This window comes from Hippoglossus hippoglossus, chromosome 3 (genome assembly GCF_009819705.1).
Source record: "Hippoglossus hippoglossus isolate fHipHip1 chromosome 3, fHipHip1.pri, whole genome shotgun sequence".
Taxonomy (NCBI): Eukaryota; Metazoa; Chordata; class Actinopteri; order Pleuronectiformes; family Pleuronectidae; genus Hippoglossus; species Hippoglossus hippoglossus.
In genome coordinates this window covers 26954798-26969143 of record NC_047153.1, presented here as the reverse complement: position 1 = coordinate 26969143, position 14346 = coordinate 26954798, and the positions used below count along the sequence as shown (strand labels likewise).

The following is a 14346-nucleotide window of genomic DNA, read 5'->3' as shown; positions in this document are numbered from 1 at the left end:
TGTTAATAACATTGCGAGAATTGCATTGCGTTTTTCTACAATTTTGTGAATTTGTTAAGAAATCTTGATGAAAAACTCAGGCATACTTAGAAGAGTAATATTAAAATGTGTGCTATTTGATGCAGCTTGATTGAATTTAAGAGGCCTGTTGGGCCTTGGCAGAAGTATGCGCTCTACTGAGTGCCATTCTAGTTTAATGTTAAAATTGATAAAAAAAGAGAATCATCTACCATGCAGGACATTTTCTGAAACAAACAGCTAACACTACACTCACACACTGCGAGGTATGAAAGGAAACTGTTTACAGATAAGTCAGTAAACACACAGTGCATAATTCGATACAGTCAAGTGCACTGAAATACAAACTAATATATTTATCAGAGAGAACAATCTATCTATCTACCTCATATTGACGACTCAGTTCTGAGTTGAACTTAACTGCCTTCACATCCTGGCTCATCACATTGAACTGTAAAATCTGAAGCAGCAGACCTTTCTGGAAGCCTGACGAGTCCGTTTCACAGAGACCGTATGAAGCATTTATTTAGCAGTTTGTTTGTGGTTGACCCGTTTACTGAAGTGGCCTTTATTCTGTCCCGATTTCTGGGCCTAGTCCCCGTTTTCAGTTCTGTGGTAATTGCTCTATTCTCCTCAGTCACACAGGAATCTGTTAATGAGCTGCCGAACTCAAAGCTGCTCCGCTCCACTGTTCCCCTATTCAGTCCTGTCCCATTCACAGTACCGAGGAGAACTAGGACCATCTACGGTAAAGCTGATGACTATCTGCTGTATTCTGTTTTCAGTTTAATCTCTCATAACTTTTAATGGTGAATATGTAATAAGAAAAACATGAATCCAACAACAATGCTTATGATGATGCATATGCAGAAGTAAATGTTTATTTTATGAACTATTGGATGGAAATAACCCAACAAATCTAGTGCTTTTAAATGATTAGTTGTGAAGTGAACTGTTAACCCCAAAAAAGGAGAAGCCATCAAGAAATGAAACAATATGATAAATGATTAGCAACAAATGCCACCACAGTTATTACTGCAGAGTTTTTGTTAGCTCTAAAAGCATCCTTCACATCCTCCCTCACTCAGTCTCTGGCTCTCACACTAGCTCTCTCTGCCATTTGATCATGTAGACGACCTTAAGACGCTCCACACACTGTAATTCTCCAGCAGTCTACAGTACTTACACTTCACTGAGTCCAACTGTCTCTTATTTCCTTAAAGCTCTCTTGGCCTCTCTCTCTAAGCAGCGTTCCTGGAAACACAGCCTCTCTTTACCGTGGGGTGTGTGTCCCTTAAATAGCTGTTATGTAATAGCATTGTGGCTGGCTGTGGCTCAGATCAGCCATTTAACATGACCAACTTGGTGTCCTACAACAGCAGTTTAAGAGATGGATCCGGTTTTACAAGGCATTCAAGATCAGGCAGATGGAGTCTTGTGTTTTTACACCTTGTAAACCAACAGTGGCACTGATATCACAGAGAAAGTCCATTAAATGTTACGGCAGGTGTTCAGATGGAGAGGAGGAAAAGGTTGACTACATTCACTAAATCTTTGCAGACACAAAATCCACCTGTTAACCTAAACTCACAGAGCGGTTCCAAAAGTAAAAATCCTATTAAATTTCTGAACAGAGATTTTGATTATCAGCCATAATATTTAAACCATCCGAGGTTGACAAACCACAAGCTACGTGAATGTGAAACAATGTTATATACTCTAGCTACTGCGAAGATGCTAGTTGCTTGTTTAGCGTTTACAGTGTGTGAAGAGCACACCTCTCTATAACATCTAGCACCTTGTAACAGGTGCAGTTCACACTATATGCAAATTACTATGCATTGTCCTGCTAAGACAGTGGTGCTCATCACAGGCAGAGATTATGTGATGTGGATTCAGTCTGCGATCACCAACAAATAATACTTGCATAGTGACACTTCAACTGTCAGTTCAACATTATCATCTTTTAGAAAAATAATCTGATATAAGATTTTAATTTCTCCATGTACAGTTTACTTACACTGGTGGTCGAGCAGGGCTGAGGCTACAAAATAGTGTGCCATGGAGCGGTAGTGGTTGGTTTTGACTTGCGACATGGTGGACCAGAACAATGGGACATTGTCTTTGATTGGCGTCTGGATCATGGACTGATGGACTTGGTCGTAAGTTTCCGAGACCTGGCAGGAAAAGGAAGACAGAGTTACTGAGAGGACAATAATAGCACTGGTGGAGATGAAGAATCTGAAGGTGGTGGCATTATCACTTTACATTTGAGTACATCCTACTAATGAAAAACAAATGTCTTTAAAGATGGGAGGAGTGTGTGATTGCCTGTGCTGGTATATACCTTTGCAGCCTCCTGGGCCATTTTCATCAGGGAGTAGAACTGGTTTCGAATCCCAGGCAGTGCAGTCTTCTCAAACAGACACTCCTGAGCCTGAGCAAGCATCATGCGGATCAACATACTGAGCATGGCTGGACTCATGTCGTAGCTGGGGGTGTGGGTGAAGGTCTCCTTCAGGTGGTTCAGGATACCTGGAAGAGAATGAGTCCTCAGTACAACTCAAAAGAAAACGATTCCCACTCAGCAATAACGATAGTTAACACTCATTTAATTCAGTTGGAATGTTCTGAGACAAATCAATGGCATTTTGTTCTAGAAGACTTCAGTATTTTTGTTTGTGATTGTTTTTTAGACCTGTAGGGAATTAAATCTCTTTTCTCATGTATTTCAAACAAATAATTCAAGCAGAATCTCTCATTAACCTCCCTTGCTGAAATGCTCTATTTATCTGTATTTTGGGGTATTGGTTTGATGTTTGGATGAAAGCTGAATGGGAGATTGTATTCATGCTTTCTGTCTTGGCAAAAATAATTAAATGGAGAGTGGATCCCAACAAACAACTTAATTTTGTGAATTTGAAGTGAATCTTTTTGAATACCTCAATAATCCATTCTAAAACACATATAGTTTACCAGATCACAATATAACAAATTGTAGGGATATTCACATATTTCTCCGGACAATTTTAGAAAATGTATCTTAAACCTACCAACTTCCAGTTGTTTTTTTAACAAAGGTAGTACTATTTAATATTTTTCAGCCTAATTATTGCAACACTCATGTCTCACATAGATATTTTCATTTGACATTTAAATGTTGCAAAGTCATTTTATTACCTTACATTTTGACAATCTTGATTCCTCTGATCGTTCTAATCCAACATTTTAAAATGGCTTTTATTTAGGGTAAAATGCGTATTAGTATGACCCTATGTTGTTGTTTTTTTCTCCTCTTTTTCTGTCTCTGTAATTTAACTCAATAACATTGTAAATCACAGTCATCCCTCAATAATTAATAATGATAATGATGGTTGTAATCTAATGCAGTAATGTCATCTTCACCATTAATATTGAAGATTGTAAATAGTTTGTCCAGCCTGAAGGACCCTTTAACTTCTCAAGTCCACACCAGAGGTAGCTAGCGATTATGTGTAGTAAAACAGGAACTGAAAACTAATTGCCATCTAAGTAGTTTCGGTAGCTTACACATAAACGTGCATTACATACAGTACAAAATAGCCTTGAGTTGATGAACAATATTACTATGATACATGTTTTGAGAAGGTTCCACACAGAAGTTATGTGATTCCATATGTCAGATCATCTCCACATTTTCCCCTCTGAAGGTCTGCTGCAGTTACTACAGTATTCAGTCAGGGAGAAAAGCTCACTGCCAGCAGTGGGATCAATGTCAGTGTGTTTCTTTAAAATTTAGCCAAAACACAAACCCTCTTCAATTAGTTTTTCATTTTTAATGGGAGCAATAAGACATGAGCATTCCAGCTGAGAGAGCCTCCCTCTTATTTTACAGATTAAAAAGCTGGCAGCAGAGACTTGTAGACAACTTAATAACAGAGCACTGAATCACTACTCTTCATCTGAGACTCTGAGATATCCTACTGGCCCCTCCCCTCGCTTTTGTGTCAATGGCTGAAGGGCACTGCGGCAGCCTTTCAACAGCTAGCGTCCATGCCTGTCACCTAATGCCTCTTCACTCCAGTAACAATGCTCCTCATCCTGTTTCACTAAGTACAAGCCTAAATTACGACTATCAAAGCAATACAACCAAACCCCCTGCTCATTCAAAGCTGTAATTATAATGCCATACTCCTCGTGCGAGCCAAGTCATAATTCTATCAAGACTCGTCTGAGCTTCATGAACTCTCTGAGAGCTGGGGAAGCAGCTTGTATGATTGGTACTTTCTGGAGCGCAGCCACATGACAAGAAGCCAGAGAAGCATCAAATGGATTCATTCTCCGTCACGTAGCCAAAGTCAGAGGGTGGAGGCTTATATAGTTTTTCAAAATAGGGCTGTGTTTGCACTCATACTCATTCACAGAACAGTGTGTGCTTTTTTTGATGTTAGGGTGAAACGGAAATGTTTCCAAGGGAAAGGAACGCTTCTTGTTCAGAAAAAAAAGGGCCACCTGGTGATGTTCAGCTAATTTGCATGCCAAACATTTAAAAGAACAAAACAATTGAGATGACAGGTTGACACTACTGTTCATTATCCGTCTTCTTTTTGCTTCCTCTCTATTTTCTAATCACTCATCATGTGCTCCTTTTGAACAGTTTCTGTCAATGCCCTTTTTTCCCAGTTTTTCTTGTGTGTATAACTGACAGCAGATTTTGAATGGGATCACAGATACAACTGGCAAGATACAAAATATTTGGAAAATAAAGTTTCTAATTCAAACGTCTGACACTACAACTTCAAACAGAGGAATAATCACTTTAACCCAGTTTACCACACCCATCTCTTCCTACCTGCAGCTTTCTGGAAGGAAGAGATGGCCTCCTCCAGGCCGACTATTGTCTGTCTGTCACTGCGGGTTCCGATCTGAGAGTAGAGGGCGGCCATGTTGAAGAGGATGCTGGCCTTCTCCAGTGACAGGTTCTGTTGGCACACTGGCACTCCTGTGAATGAGTCATACCTGAGGGAAAGAGGAGGGGGCTGTCACTGACTCATCAAAACCAGCCCAAAATGTTTTACACAATATAAAATCAAGGCAGGGGAAGGTAACAATGTAAAGGATACAACTAGTAATAGAGAATATGACATTTGGAATTAATATGTTCATCAGGAGATAAGCAGGTAAATAGGGAAAAAAACCATTTTTAAACTATATATTCAGTAACAATAACACATATTACATGTCCTGTATTTACACATATCTAGTTTGAATTATCTCTGCATTTAAACCTTTGTTTTTTTCTTCTCTCCTCCATATTTGAAGGTTGTGAGGGTTTAAAGCTGTAGGCTCACCTTCTCACTCTTATCCATCTCTGCTGAATGAAGTGAATTCAGCAGGGGCAGATTAAACCCCAAACGTGTAATGGCTCATGTCAACTACATTAAAGAACAGCTTAATTTATAATGCTATTTGCATTTCCTGCTGAAATAGATTCTAAATAGTTCCACCTAATTTTATAGTTATATAAGGTACCAGGTGAAGAAGATGCCAGTCGGGCGGTTTGGGGAGAAGAATCTGCTCTCCATCAGAGGAAGATGGCTGTAGTATTTTGCAAACAGATCCACTCCAGCAGCGTTTCGACTTGGTGTTCGGCAAGCCTACGACATGAAAGAAAACCGATCTGATACAGTTCTCAATAACTCCAATTAGTCACAGTTGAGTTCACCCAAATCACAAAAAAGTTATTTTGAAAACCTTGTACTCAGAATAATTTCCCTAGCTGTCTAGATAGTTTCACTTTTAGTCCTGCGACTTTAAGATTTACTTCTCTGAAAATTGTGCCGATTAAAGAAATACAAAGCAATGAAGCAGCACACTGCTGCAAATCCAGCAAGGTCTGTGAACGATCCAGAGAAAAGTGAGACATTGTTTCTGTTTTCAGCCGTTTTCGTGAACTACAAAATACCATTATTAGATTATTATCTCAATAATTCAGAAAATAAAAACAATCTTTTTGTTTTTGTGATTTAACTGCAAACTTTTAATTGCTGGATTTATGACACTCTTTAAATTCCCTCGGAAGAAATGATCAATCTAAAATGCTTTGTTTTATTTGTCTCTAAAGAAACTAAACATCACTAGAGCAAAATAACAAATCGTAAACATATACTGTCAGATGGGGGTGTGAGTGTTTGCTACCTGTCGCAGGTCCATCAGATCAGCAATCTCTTCTTCAAAACTGTTGCCATCATCACTGTAGTGCTCCAAGATAAAGTCCTGTCAACAACAGAATAAACTCATCATCGCAATACAAAACTTTTCTGTACTTTGCACAGAAATCCAGGCAGCTGGTGAGAACCATCATTAGCACAATTGACCTGCTCAAAGATTAACACATCAGAACACCTCTCACGATGGCTGTCAACAAACCACAGGCTGCTGAGCATCATCACTACTTTCTTTTTTCTTTTTGTCCCTACTGACACACAAAACACTTGAAAGGCGCTTTGTAAATTCAAGTTATTATGATTATTATTATGATTATTATCATAAATGTGCCAATGGGAAAATTTACAGTTGAATCCATGTTGAAAAGAGACTTGAATTTTGAAATGACTATATCCTCGTGTGTGTGTGTGTGTGTGTGTGTGTGTGTGTGTGTGTGTGTGTGTGTGTGTGTGTGTGTGTAGAGAAGCGTGGGTATGAATTTGTGTGTGAATGCAACTGTAAAGCGCTTGAGTCGATAAGACTGGAAAAGCAGCTTTATAAATACAGTCACTTTTACATTGTGCTGTTGTAAGGAGGGAATGGTGAAACTGCTGTGGTTTGTTCTGTACCTTGAATGGAGTAGAGAAGTCAACTTCTTTTGTCTCCTTCAGACCCAGAGCAATGAGGGGGATGTTGGCAGTTTCCCTGCACACAAAAAGAAAAAGAGAAGTCATGACCAACCATTTCATCTTAATCCTTATGCATATGAGGTAAATACTCACAGACGTGTTGGCAGTGAGGACAACAACACAGTAAACACGTGATACAGCAGGGCCTCACGATAAAAAGTTCAATGCTGTGCTTTTTTGATTCCTCGACAATTAAGCAAGGCTCATTCTGTGAACATCGACCATGAGTCTACAGATACATTAAGAGGTTAATGGTGAAGAAAAGCAGTTTCTGAGGTGTGGCACATGCTATCACCAACAGAAACTCCCTTTGACCATAGACCAAGCCTGGTTATGGATATCATGCTGATGACATTCATATTAGTTCATAATCATGTGTACATTTCTGGGATCTGCCTAGTCACATCAGCCACAGCTTTGTGGCTTTAGAAAGTTTATGTTTTCATTGAATCTTAAGTGTGGTTTCATGGTAAGTCTGGATTAGACAGATGGTGCTGTTCGAGCAAGGCACTGCACACACTGCAGGGGTCAGGATTTAAAGGCGAATGAGGCCCCCACACACACACACCACCTTGTCTTGTAAAGCTGCACAGCTTTAAAACAGGCTTTTTACCCTCTTTTATTGAAACTCACCAAACCGTAAACAGAAGGTGCCATAAAACACCATGTTAACCCTCTGTTTTGATCTCAGTTGCAGTGATAACATTTGTAATGCTGCAGTTACCTGGAGGTCCAATCTGCTGACGGATAGAAAGCAGGTTCAGCTTGTTATCAGAGCTGAGGAAATATAAACTGATCAGAGTCTATTCAAAAAAACAGCCCTTCCCCCACCAAGAGAAGAATAACGAGGTGTTGCTCTTAAAAACATGCCCAGGTTGCTTCTGGACATTTAAGTTATCAAAAAACAATGAGGGCAGCAGCGGCACAAGTATTCATTAATGATCTTAGCCTGAATCTATTATAACCCCGACTCTTTAAATATAAGAGATCAGAGATGAAAACACAGAGTTTTCACTGCACAAGACATCAACAACAGAAGCTCCAGAAACCAAACTGCTCCCACTCATTCATCACTTGATGATAAGGCAGCATTCCTCTGGCACACTGGCTCTGTGAATCACAGAAAACCTCATTCATCAGTAACACTGACAGAGCACGGTGGAGGCTGCAGCGTGATCCATTAGTGCCTGTAGATGAGATCACTGCTCTTTTCTCTGGCTTGGACTAAGGGAGAGGGTAGGAGGAGGGGGTGAGGATATCTGTTCTGTAGGGAATCTGAAATGTTAAAAGCCCCCTAAGAAGTTCACCCCCCCGCCCCTCCTCCACCACCGTTTAAAGTGTCAGTGTTCAAGACATGGAACAGACGATCACACAGTGCAGCCCCAGCTCTGGTTTACAGTGAGAATCTTGCACAACTTCAGATTTTGAGTGAATATCAAAATGCGCGAAGTCACAATCTTAAAACAGAATACTAAGGCCCCTTCAAGGAAAAAAAACCTGAGATTTCAAGTATATAGTCATAATAGTTTGAAATTCTTTATTAGGATTAATTCCTTGAGATGTATTATCTTGTTTTCAAGGAGATCCTCAAGTATGAGAAAAAGGTTTTACGAGAATAGTCAAATTTTTATGAGAAAATAGTCATAGATTTTAAAGACTGAAGTCATTATTTTATTAAAGTAAAGTTGTAATGTTTTAAAGTAATATTTCCAGAAAAAAGTCATACATTTGATTTCTGAATATTACATTATTATTAGTATCAGGACACAGAGAGAACCCACATACTTCTGTTTTGTAGTGGTCAGATTTAAAGGTATCATTTTTTACATCTGTGTTCTCTTCCAATTTGGTAGTTTATCAAGAAACAGTGAGATTGGTTCAAGATTTAGGTCCAGAAGGAGTAAAATTTCAGTGAGCACAAATTCCCTGAGCTGTTTTTTCTCATTAAATTATGACTTTTTTCAGTCTTTTTACTTGAAATTTTTTCCCCCTTTAAGTGGCTTTAACACTCTGTTGTACTCTGACCATTTATCATAAACAAGAAATTGTTTTTCTTACAAACAACCAGTTGTCATAGTTCACAGAAGCAGAGGACCTCTCTAATGTAATCTCATATTCTAGTGCCAAAGACTCTTTCCACTCTATCTCAGTAATAAAGTGAATGAATCCGCCTGTGGTGCTGATATCTTAATCTGACTGTTTTCATTTGTCATCACTTCTGGATGCTGATCCAGAGGAGGTTCAGTTTGTTGTCCAGGTCAAGAACAGTACAACAAGGTACTGAACAAACATTTACTACATCACAAATCACAGAAGAAACAACAGTTTGGTATCAGGAGTGTCAAAGACTTAATGTTACAGTGATTAATGTACATCATTAAAATAATGTTCAACATATTCTTTCTGTATTTGTTTTGATAATTGATAAGATTGAACTCAGCAAGATTAGCTGCTGTTTTTTCATTTGGTGCTGAGAGTAGTTCACCGACTTCACGTACGGCATGTGTACTGCACCAGTCACATTTACTGTACGTGCTCTCTGTGTTGCATTACCTCATGCCAAAACCAGCTAAATCTGGTCTGAGTGAGAAATACCTATTGAAGGACACTATTCAATGGATGACTGACCCGGTGGGAAAAGCCTTGAAAGGCGAGCTGAGGTTTTTGTTTCTGCAGCTAAGACTGAGGTTGTGTTTCAGGCTGAGAGGAGGAGGCTAAGTCTCCATTGTGGCCGTGCAGCGTCATCCCTGAGACAATTGCTCAGAAATGACAGGGGAGAACTTTCTGAACATATCTGATATTCCCACGTACACGTTACCTGTGCCCCTGTATGTATGGCCTTTTGTATATCTGGTAGTGTGAATGTGGTGACATGAAACCATTGGACTCGGCACATGTTTAATTTTCTTTTAAACAGACAAGGGTGAACAGGTGATGGCAGTTTCTCACCCTGTTTGTTGTCTGTGCACGGAGCAGGCTGAATGTTCCCACACTCGAGTCCCCATGGTCCCATGTGACAGGGGACATTGAGATTGTACAGAGACACAGCTGTTTGATTGTGATGATGTTGCTACCATGTTCATCATTAGTAAACTAATTGTGTTTTTCTTAGTGGCTGATATGCAAAGCTATTATGCCTCCACACCGGCGACAGGCAGTGGCCAAAGGCATTATGCTTTTCAGTTGTCTGTCAGACACGGTATCTTAAAAACACCTTGAGGCTTTTTCTTCAAATTTGGTAAAAAATTTCATTTTGGACACAAAACACGTTTTGTTCACATTATATTGTGAAGGTGATATGTCAGGAACACAAACAGGGAATTTCATCACATCTGGCACAAACATCCACTTGGTTTCAAGGATGACCTCAGTAGAATTGGGGGGTTAAAGGTCAAGGTCACTGTGACCTAACAACACTCTTTTTTACCTTGTGAACACTTTATCTGAGTAATGCCCTGAGATAATCCTTTCAAATATGCTACATACATTCACTTGGACTCCCAGGTTAACTGATTAGAAGTAGGTGGTCAAAGTCACAGTGGTCTCACAAAACATGACGTCTCAAGACTGCCTGAAGGATAGTTCTTTAAATTTTGACTTAAAGAGTGGTTAAGGGTCACAGCAACCTCATACCAGTCTGGAAATGTACACAGGTTGAACCTGCACTGGTTGGTGAAGGCATGCAACCACAGAGCAGTATTTCTTGTTTTATAAAAGATAAGAGATGGAGGAGGATATTTCTTGTTGCTTTAAGCTTGACCCCAAATGCCTTCACATCAGACAAACTGTAAGTTCCTGTCTGTAACGACATCAGTTCAGTCACAGAGTGAAACACAAAATGTATCCAGGAAAATCTTTACTCCACCATATTCACACATTAAAATTCATCTTCTTTCCAACACAAGAAGTCCTGTCTGATTTCAACCCTGCAGACAGGACACCTGATTTACCAGGTCGAGTTCTCCCACTCTGCTTACAGCATGGAGACTCGAGGAGGCAAACAAACTAATCTGGTCTTTTTGCAGCACCAATACGAGTGGCATTTTTGGTTTTATAAGAAAACTGAGTCTGGAACTCATAACAAAATACCGTCTCATATTTTTTCAAGCAAACAGTCTGATCAGCAGCAGGTTGATACTAAACACCTAATCATGTAGGATTTCTGTCAATGACCCTCAGAACCATCACCATAGTTACCAGCACACAACACTGCAACCTTCACAAATCTACACAACCCCCCATATCTGCCCCATCGTTTTACTGCTCTGTTGTTATTTGTTGCCATTGGTAACATGGCATCTACTACAGAAGACTGTATATGTTTGTGTGTGTATGGTAGTGTATGAATGTATCATATATGTATTGGTGCCTCCTGGATGTGGAGTACACAGGCTTGTGATGTACATGTAAATGTATTTTTGTTTTGCCTTATGTGTGCGTAAGTGAATGTGTGGAGCAGGATTAGTGTGTTCAGTGTGTGTGTGTGTGTGTGTGTGTGTGTGTGTGTGTGTGTGTGTGTGTGTGTGTGTGTGTGTGTGTGTGTCCAGGCAGATGGCTTACAGAGGCCTCAAGTGTTCTTGATAAAAAGAGCCAGCTGGAGGCAGGCGCACTTCAGTCAAGCAGAACCTCCATTTCAGTTTATTTGCAGTAATTTACAAAAAAGATACGAAGATTTTTATCTTCAATACATTACACAAAGGAAATATAACATTGCATTCTTCTTTTATTACATATAAAATTGAGCCCAGGCCACTGAAGTCTTCAAAGTGCTGTCCATGGTTACAAAGCATGTACTTAAACCTATGTGGTTATTTTTCCTGATGTGTTATCTTGAGGAAGTAGAAGTTATCTACAGCACACAGATGCAAATCACATCTCTCACCACTTTTATAAATCTCTTTATTTCCGTAGTCCAGTTATCAAGTGCTTTCTGTTTAACTTGACACGTGACATAAAGCCGTGTCAACCACACCCCATAAACTTGTCTTTAAAAACAGAAAACACCGGCACCTATCACCGTCACTCACACACCTCAACACACCCGGTCGTCAGGCTGACGAGCCTTGAACTAGATGTTTATCTCATTCATATCCAGCTCCTCTGCTCTTGGTCTGTGCGTTGCGTCACAAAAAAACCAGCTGATCCAGTTCAACAACAACAACGTCACACTTTACGTTCATGTCATTCTGTGTGTCTTCCTCTTTCTCCCTACACCTCTCTTCTCCGTTCCTCTGTCATCAAGCACTTGAGCCGTCAGTCTCATGTTCGATGCCAATTTACACAGTGTCTCTGTGTTCTATTGGTTTTGTTTTAATAGCAGTCTGAGGGTAACATCTCCAGACTGAGGACTTATTTACATACTGATGACTTAGAACAGTCCTCACTCACAACAGGTTTGGAAAATCAAAAGCAGGATACAGTATTTGGGGGTGTCCAGTTTGAGACACTGATTATTATTATTACTATTCCTGCACACTGACATGGCAAGATAGGGCATTAGCCTAAGTGGAGGTACTATGTACTCTTAGAGGACCCTTCTTGTTTCTCACTTATGATATTTTTTTCTAACAAGTGCAGTGCCAATTCTAAACCTGCCTGTTTGCTTCTCCTAGTTTAAAGCTCCAGAGCTACTTCAGTATTATTCCATGTCATTAGTGACTCCTGCTCGAACAGTTCTACAATATACTGTCATTTTTTATATTGTTTGTGTGCTGGACATTGTGAACAGGGCTTTTCATAAAGCGTCTATGGTGCAGAGTGAAGTTAGAAAACTGTGGGATGATCATAGCTTTGAGGATTTTATAGTTAATGTTTTTCATGAAATAAAAACTGAAATGTCACTACTTTCATATTCATATTTTGCATGTCGGCAATTTCAGAGGTCTGTTAAGCAAAACAAAAAGCTCTGTAATTCAACTCGATACGAAGTATTAAAGCAACAAAACACACTTTGTGCTTTTACTTTAAAGACAAATCGCCAAAGGGGGAAGGGATTCTGTGAATGTTTTTGCCATGCTCAGCACCTGCAACAACTGTAACTGTCTGTGTCAGTCTGATAAATTAAAAAATATATATATATATATATATATATCGCAGCTAGCGATCTAGCTGCGATTTTGACCAGAATTTGACCCAGTTGTCCATGGACTAAATGCACTTGTCGCTTCTTTATTCAATTTCACAACAGTTCAATATTGACCATACCACAAATCCAAATCAAGACCAAACTCAACACTGCACTTTGCATGACCACAAAGAATACAGATGCCAAGTATAAAGATGATTAGCCGAACAGTTCCCAAGATTTACACATAAAGACAGACAATTGTGGAATTATTAACTAGATGATCATTTGAAAATGAGTCAGTGTCTTGTATAGGAGGAGTATAAACAGTAGAATTAGTAAAAAGAAGAAAGAGTCATGTTTATACTCACTGGGTGCTCTGGTAGACCTCCACTGAGCTGTTCAGTCCTTCCAGCTGTCCCATCAATAGCTGCAGGTTGGCATTCACATAGCTCAGCTCCAACAAAACCATCTCTTTAACCTTGTTATTAGATGTGGCCCTGCTCACAAGAGAGATAGGTGGGAGAGAAAGAGATGGAGAAAAAGAAAAAGAAAAAGAAAAAGAAAAAAGGTCAGAACATGTTTGACTTAAAGAGAGGAAAGAAATATCAGCCTTGTTATTATCCACTCTGAGCCAACCCAGCTTTCCTGCCTCTGATTATTAAAACAAGTGGTATTCTGGACCACAGACCTGCGTCACTGTTCCCTGCTGTGCACTTCACTTACTCTCCAGCTCACAGCAAAGATCTACAGTGGCAATGTGGCTCAACAGCTCATTCCCACGGTAAAAAAAAACGTTACCATTAGATGATAAACTTGATATGATCACCCTGTATATGCAGCAGTACACAGGCAAGTGGCCAAGAGGGCCGATACATCTGTCAATGTAAAAAGTCACATACACAACCACAATCCTGTCACATGTAGGTTTTGTTCAAGGTCACATTAGCATGGTTTCTTAACAAAGCATTCTGGGAGTTAAGTAAACCAGTCCAAACATTTAAAAAATCAACATCCCTTAAGAATTGATCATGTGAGTGATTCGTGTCCAATTTCATTCTGCACAATTTCTGAAACGAAAGCATAACATATACATTTTTGTGTTAAGGTGAAGAAGAACATGGTGCTAAATCTGTCCCTGTGTGTGTGTGTGTGTGTGTGTGTGTGTGTGTGTGTGTGTGTGTGTGTGTGTGTGTGTGTGCGCATACAGAGTATCTATAAGGAAACCCAGATAAGGGATTCACTGCACAGCAGAGATAAGGCTGTCATGACACTCGGGGGGGGTCAGTGCTTTTGTGAGTGTGTGTGCGCGTGTAGGTTAGCATAGACAAGTGAGTGGATCCTTTGAAATGCAGAATTTATGATACAATGTCACTTGCTGAGAAGACA

General features: G+C 39.7%; 1 protein-coding gene across 2 annotated transcripts in view; it reads right to left on the bottom strand.

The window, feature by feature from the left end:
• Positions 1-14346, bottom strand: part of rhpn2 (rhophilin, Rho GTPase binding protein 2) — a 33739-nt gene that overhangs the window by 8090 nt on the left and 11303 nt on the right. For both annotated transcript variants that reach the window (XM_034571040.1, XM_034571030.1), the window contains exons 3-9: positions 13329-13457; positions 6834-6909; positions 6196-6273; positions 5530-5654; positions 4850-5016; positions 2366-2553; positions 2039-2195 (exon numbers count right to left, since the gene is read on the bottom strand). In XM_034571040.1, the coding sequence (XP_034426931.1) occupies positions 2039-2195; positions 2366-2553; positions 4850-5016; positions 5530-5654; positions 6196-6273; positions 6834-6909; positions 13329-13457 (920 nt within the window). The remainder of the gene's footprint in view (positions 1-2038; positions 2196-2365; positions 2554-4849; positions 5017-5529; positions 5655-6195; positions 6274-6833; positions 6910-13328; positions 13458-14346) is intronic.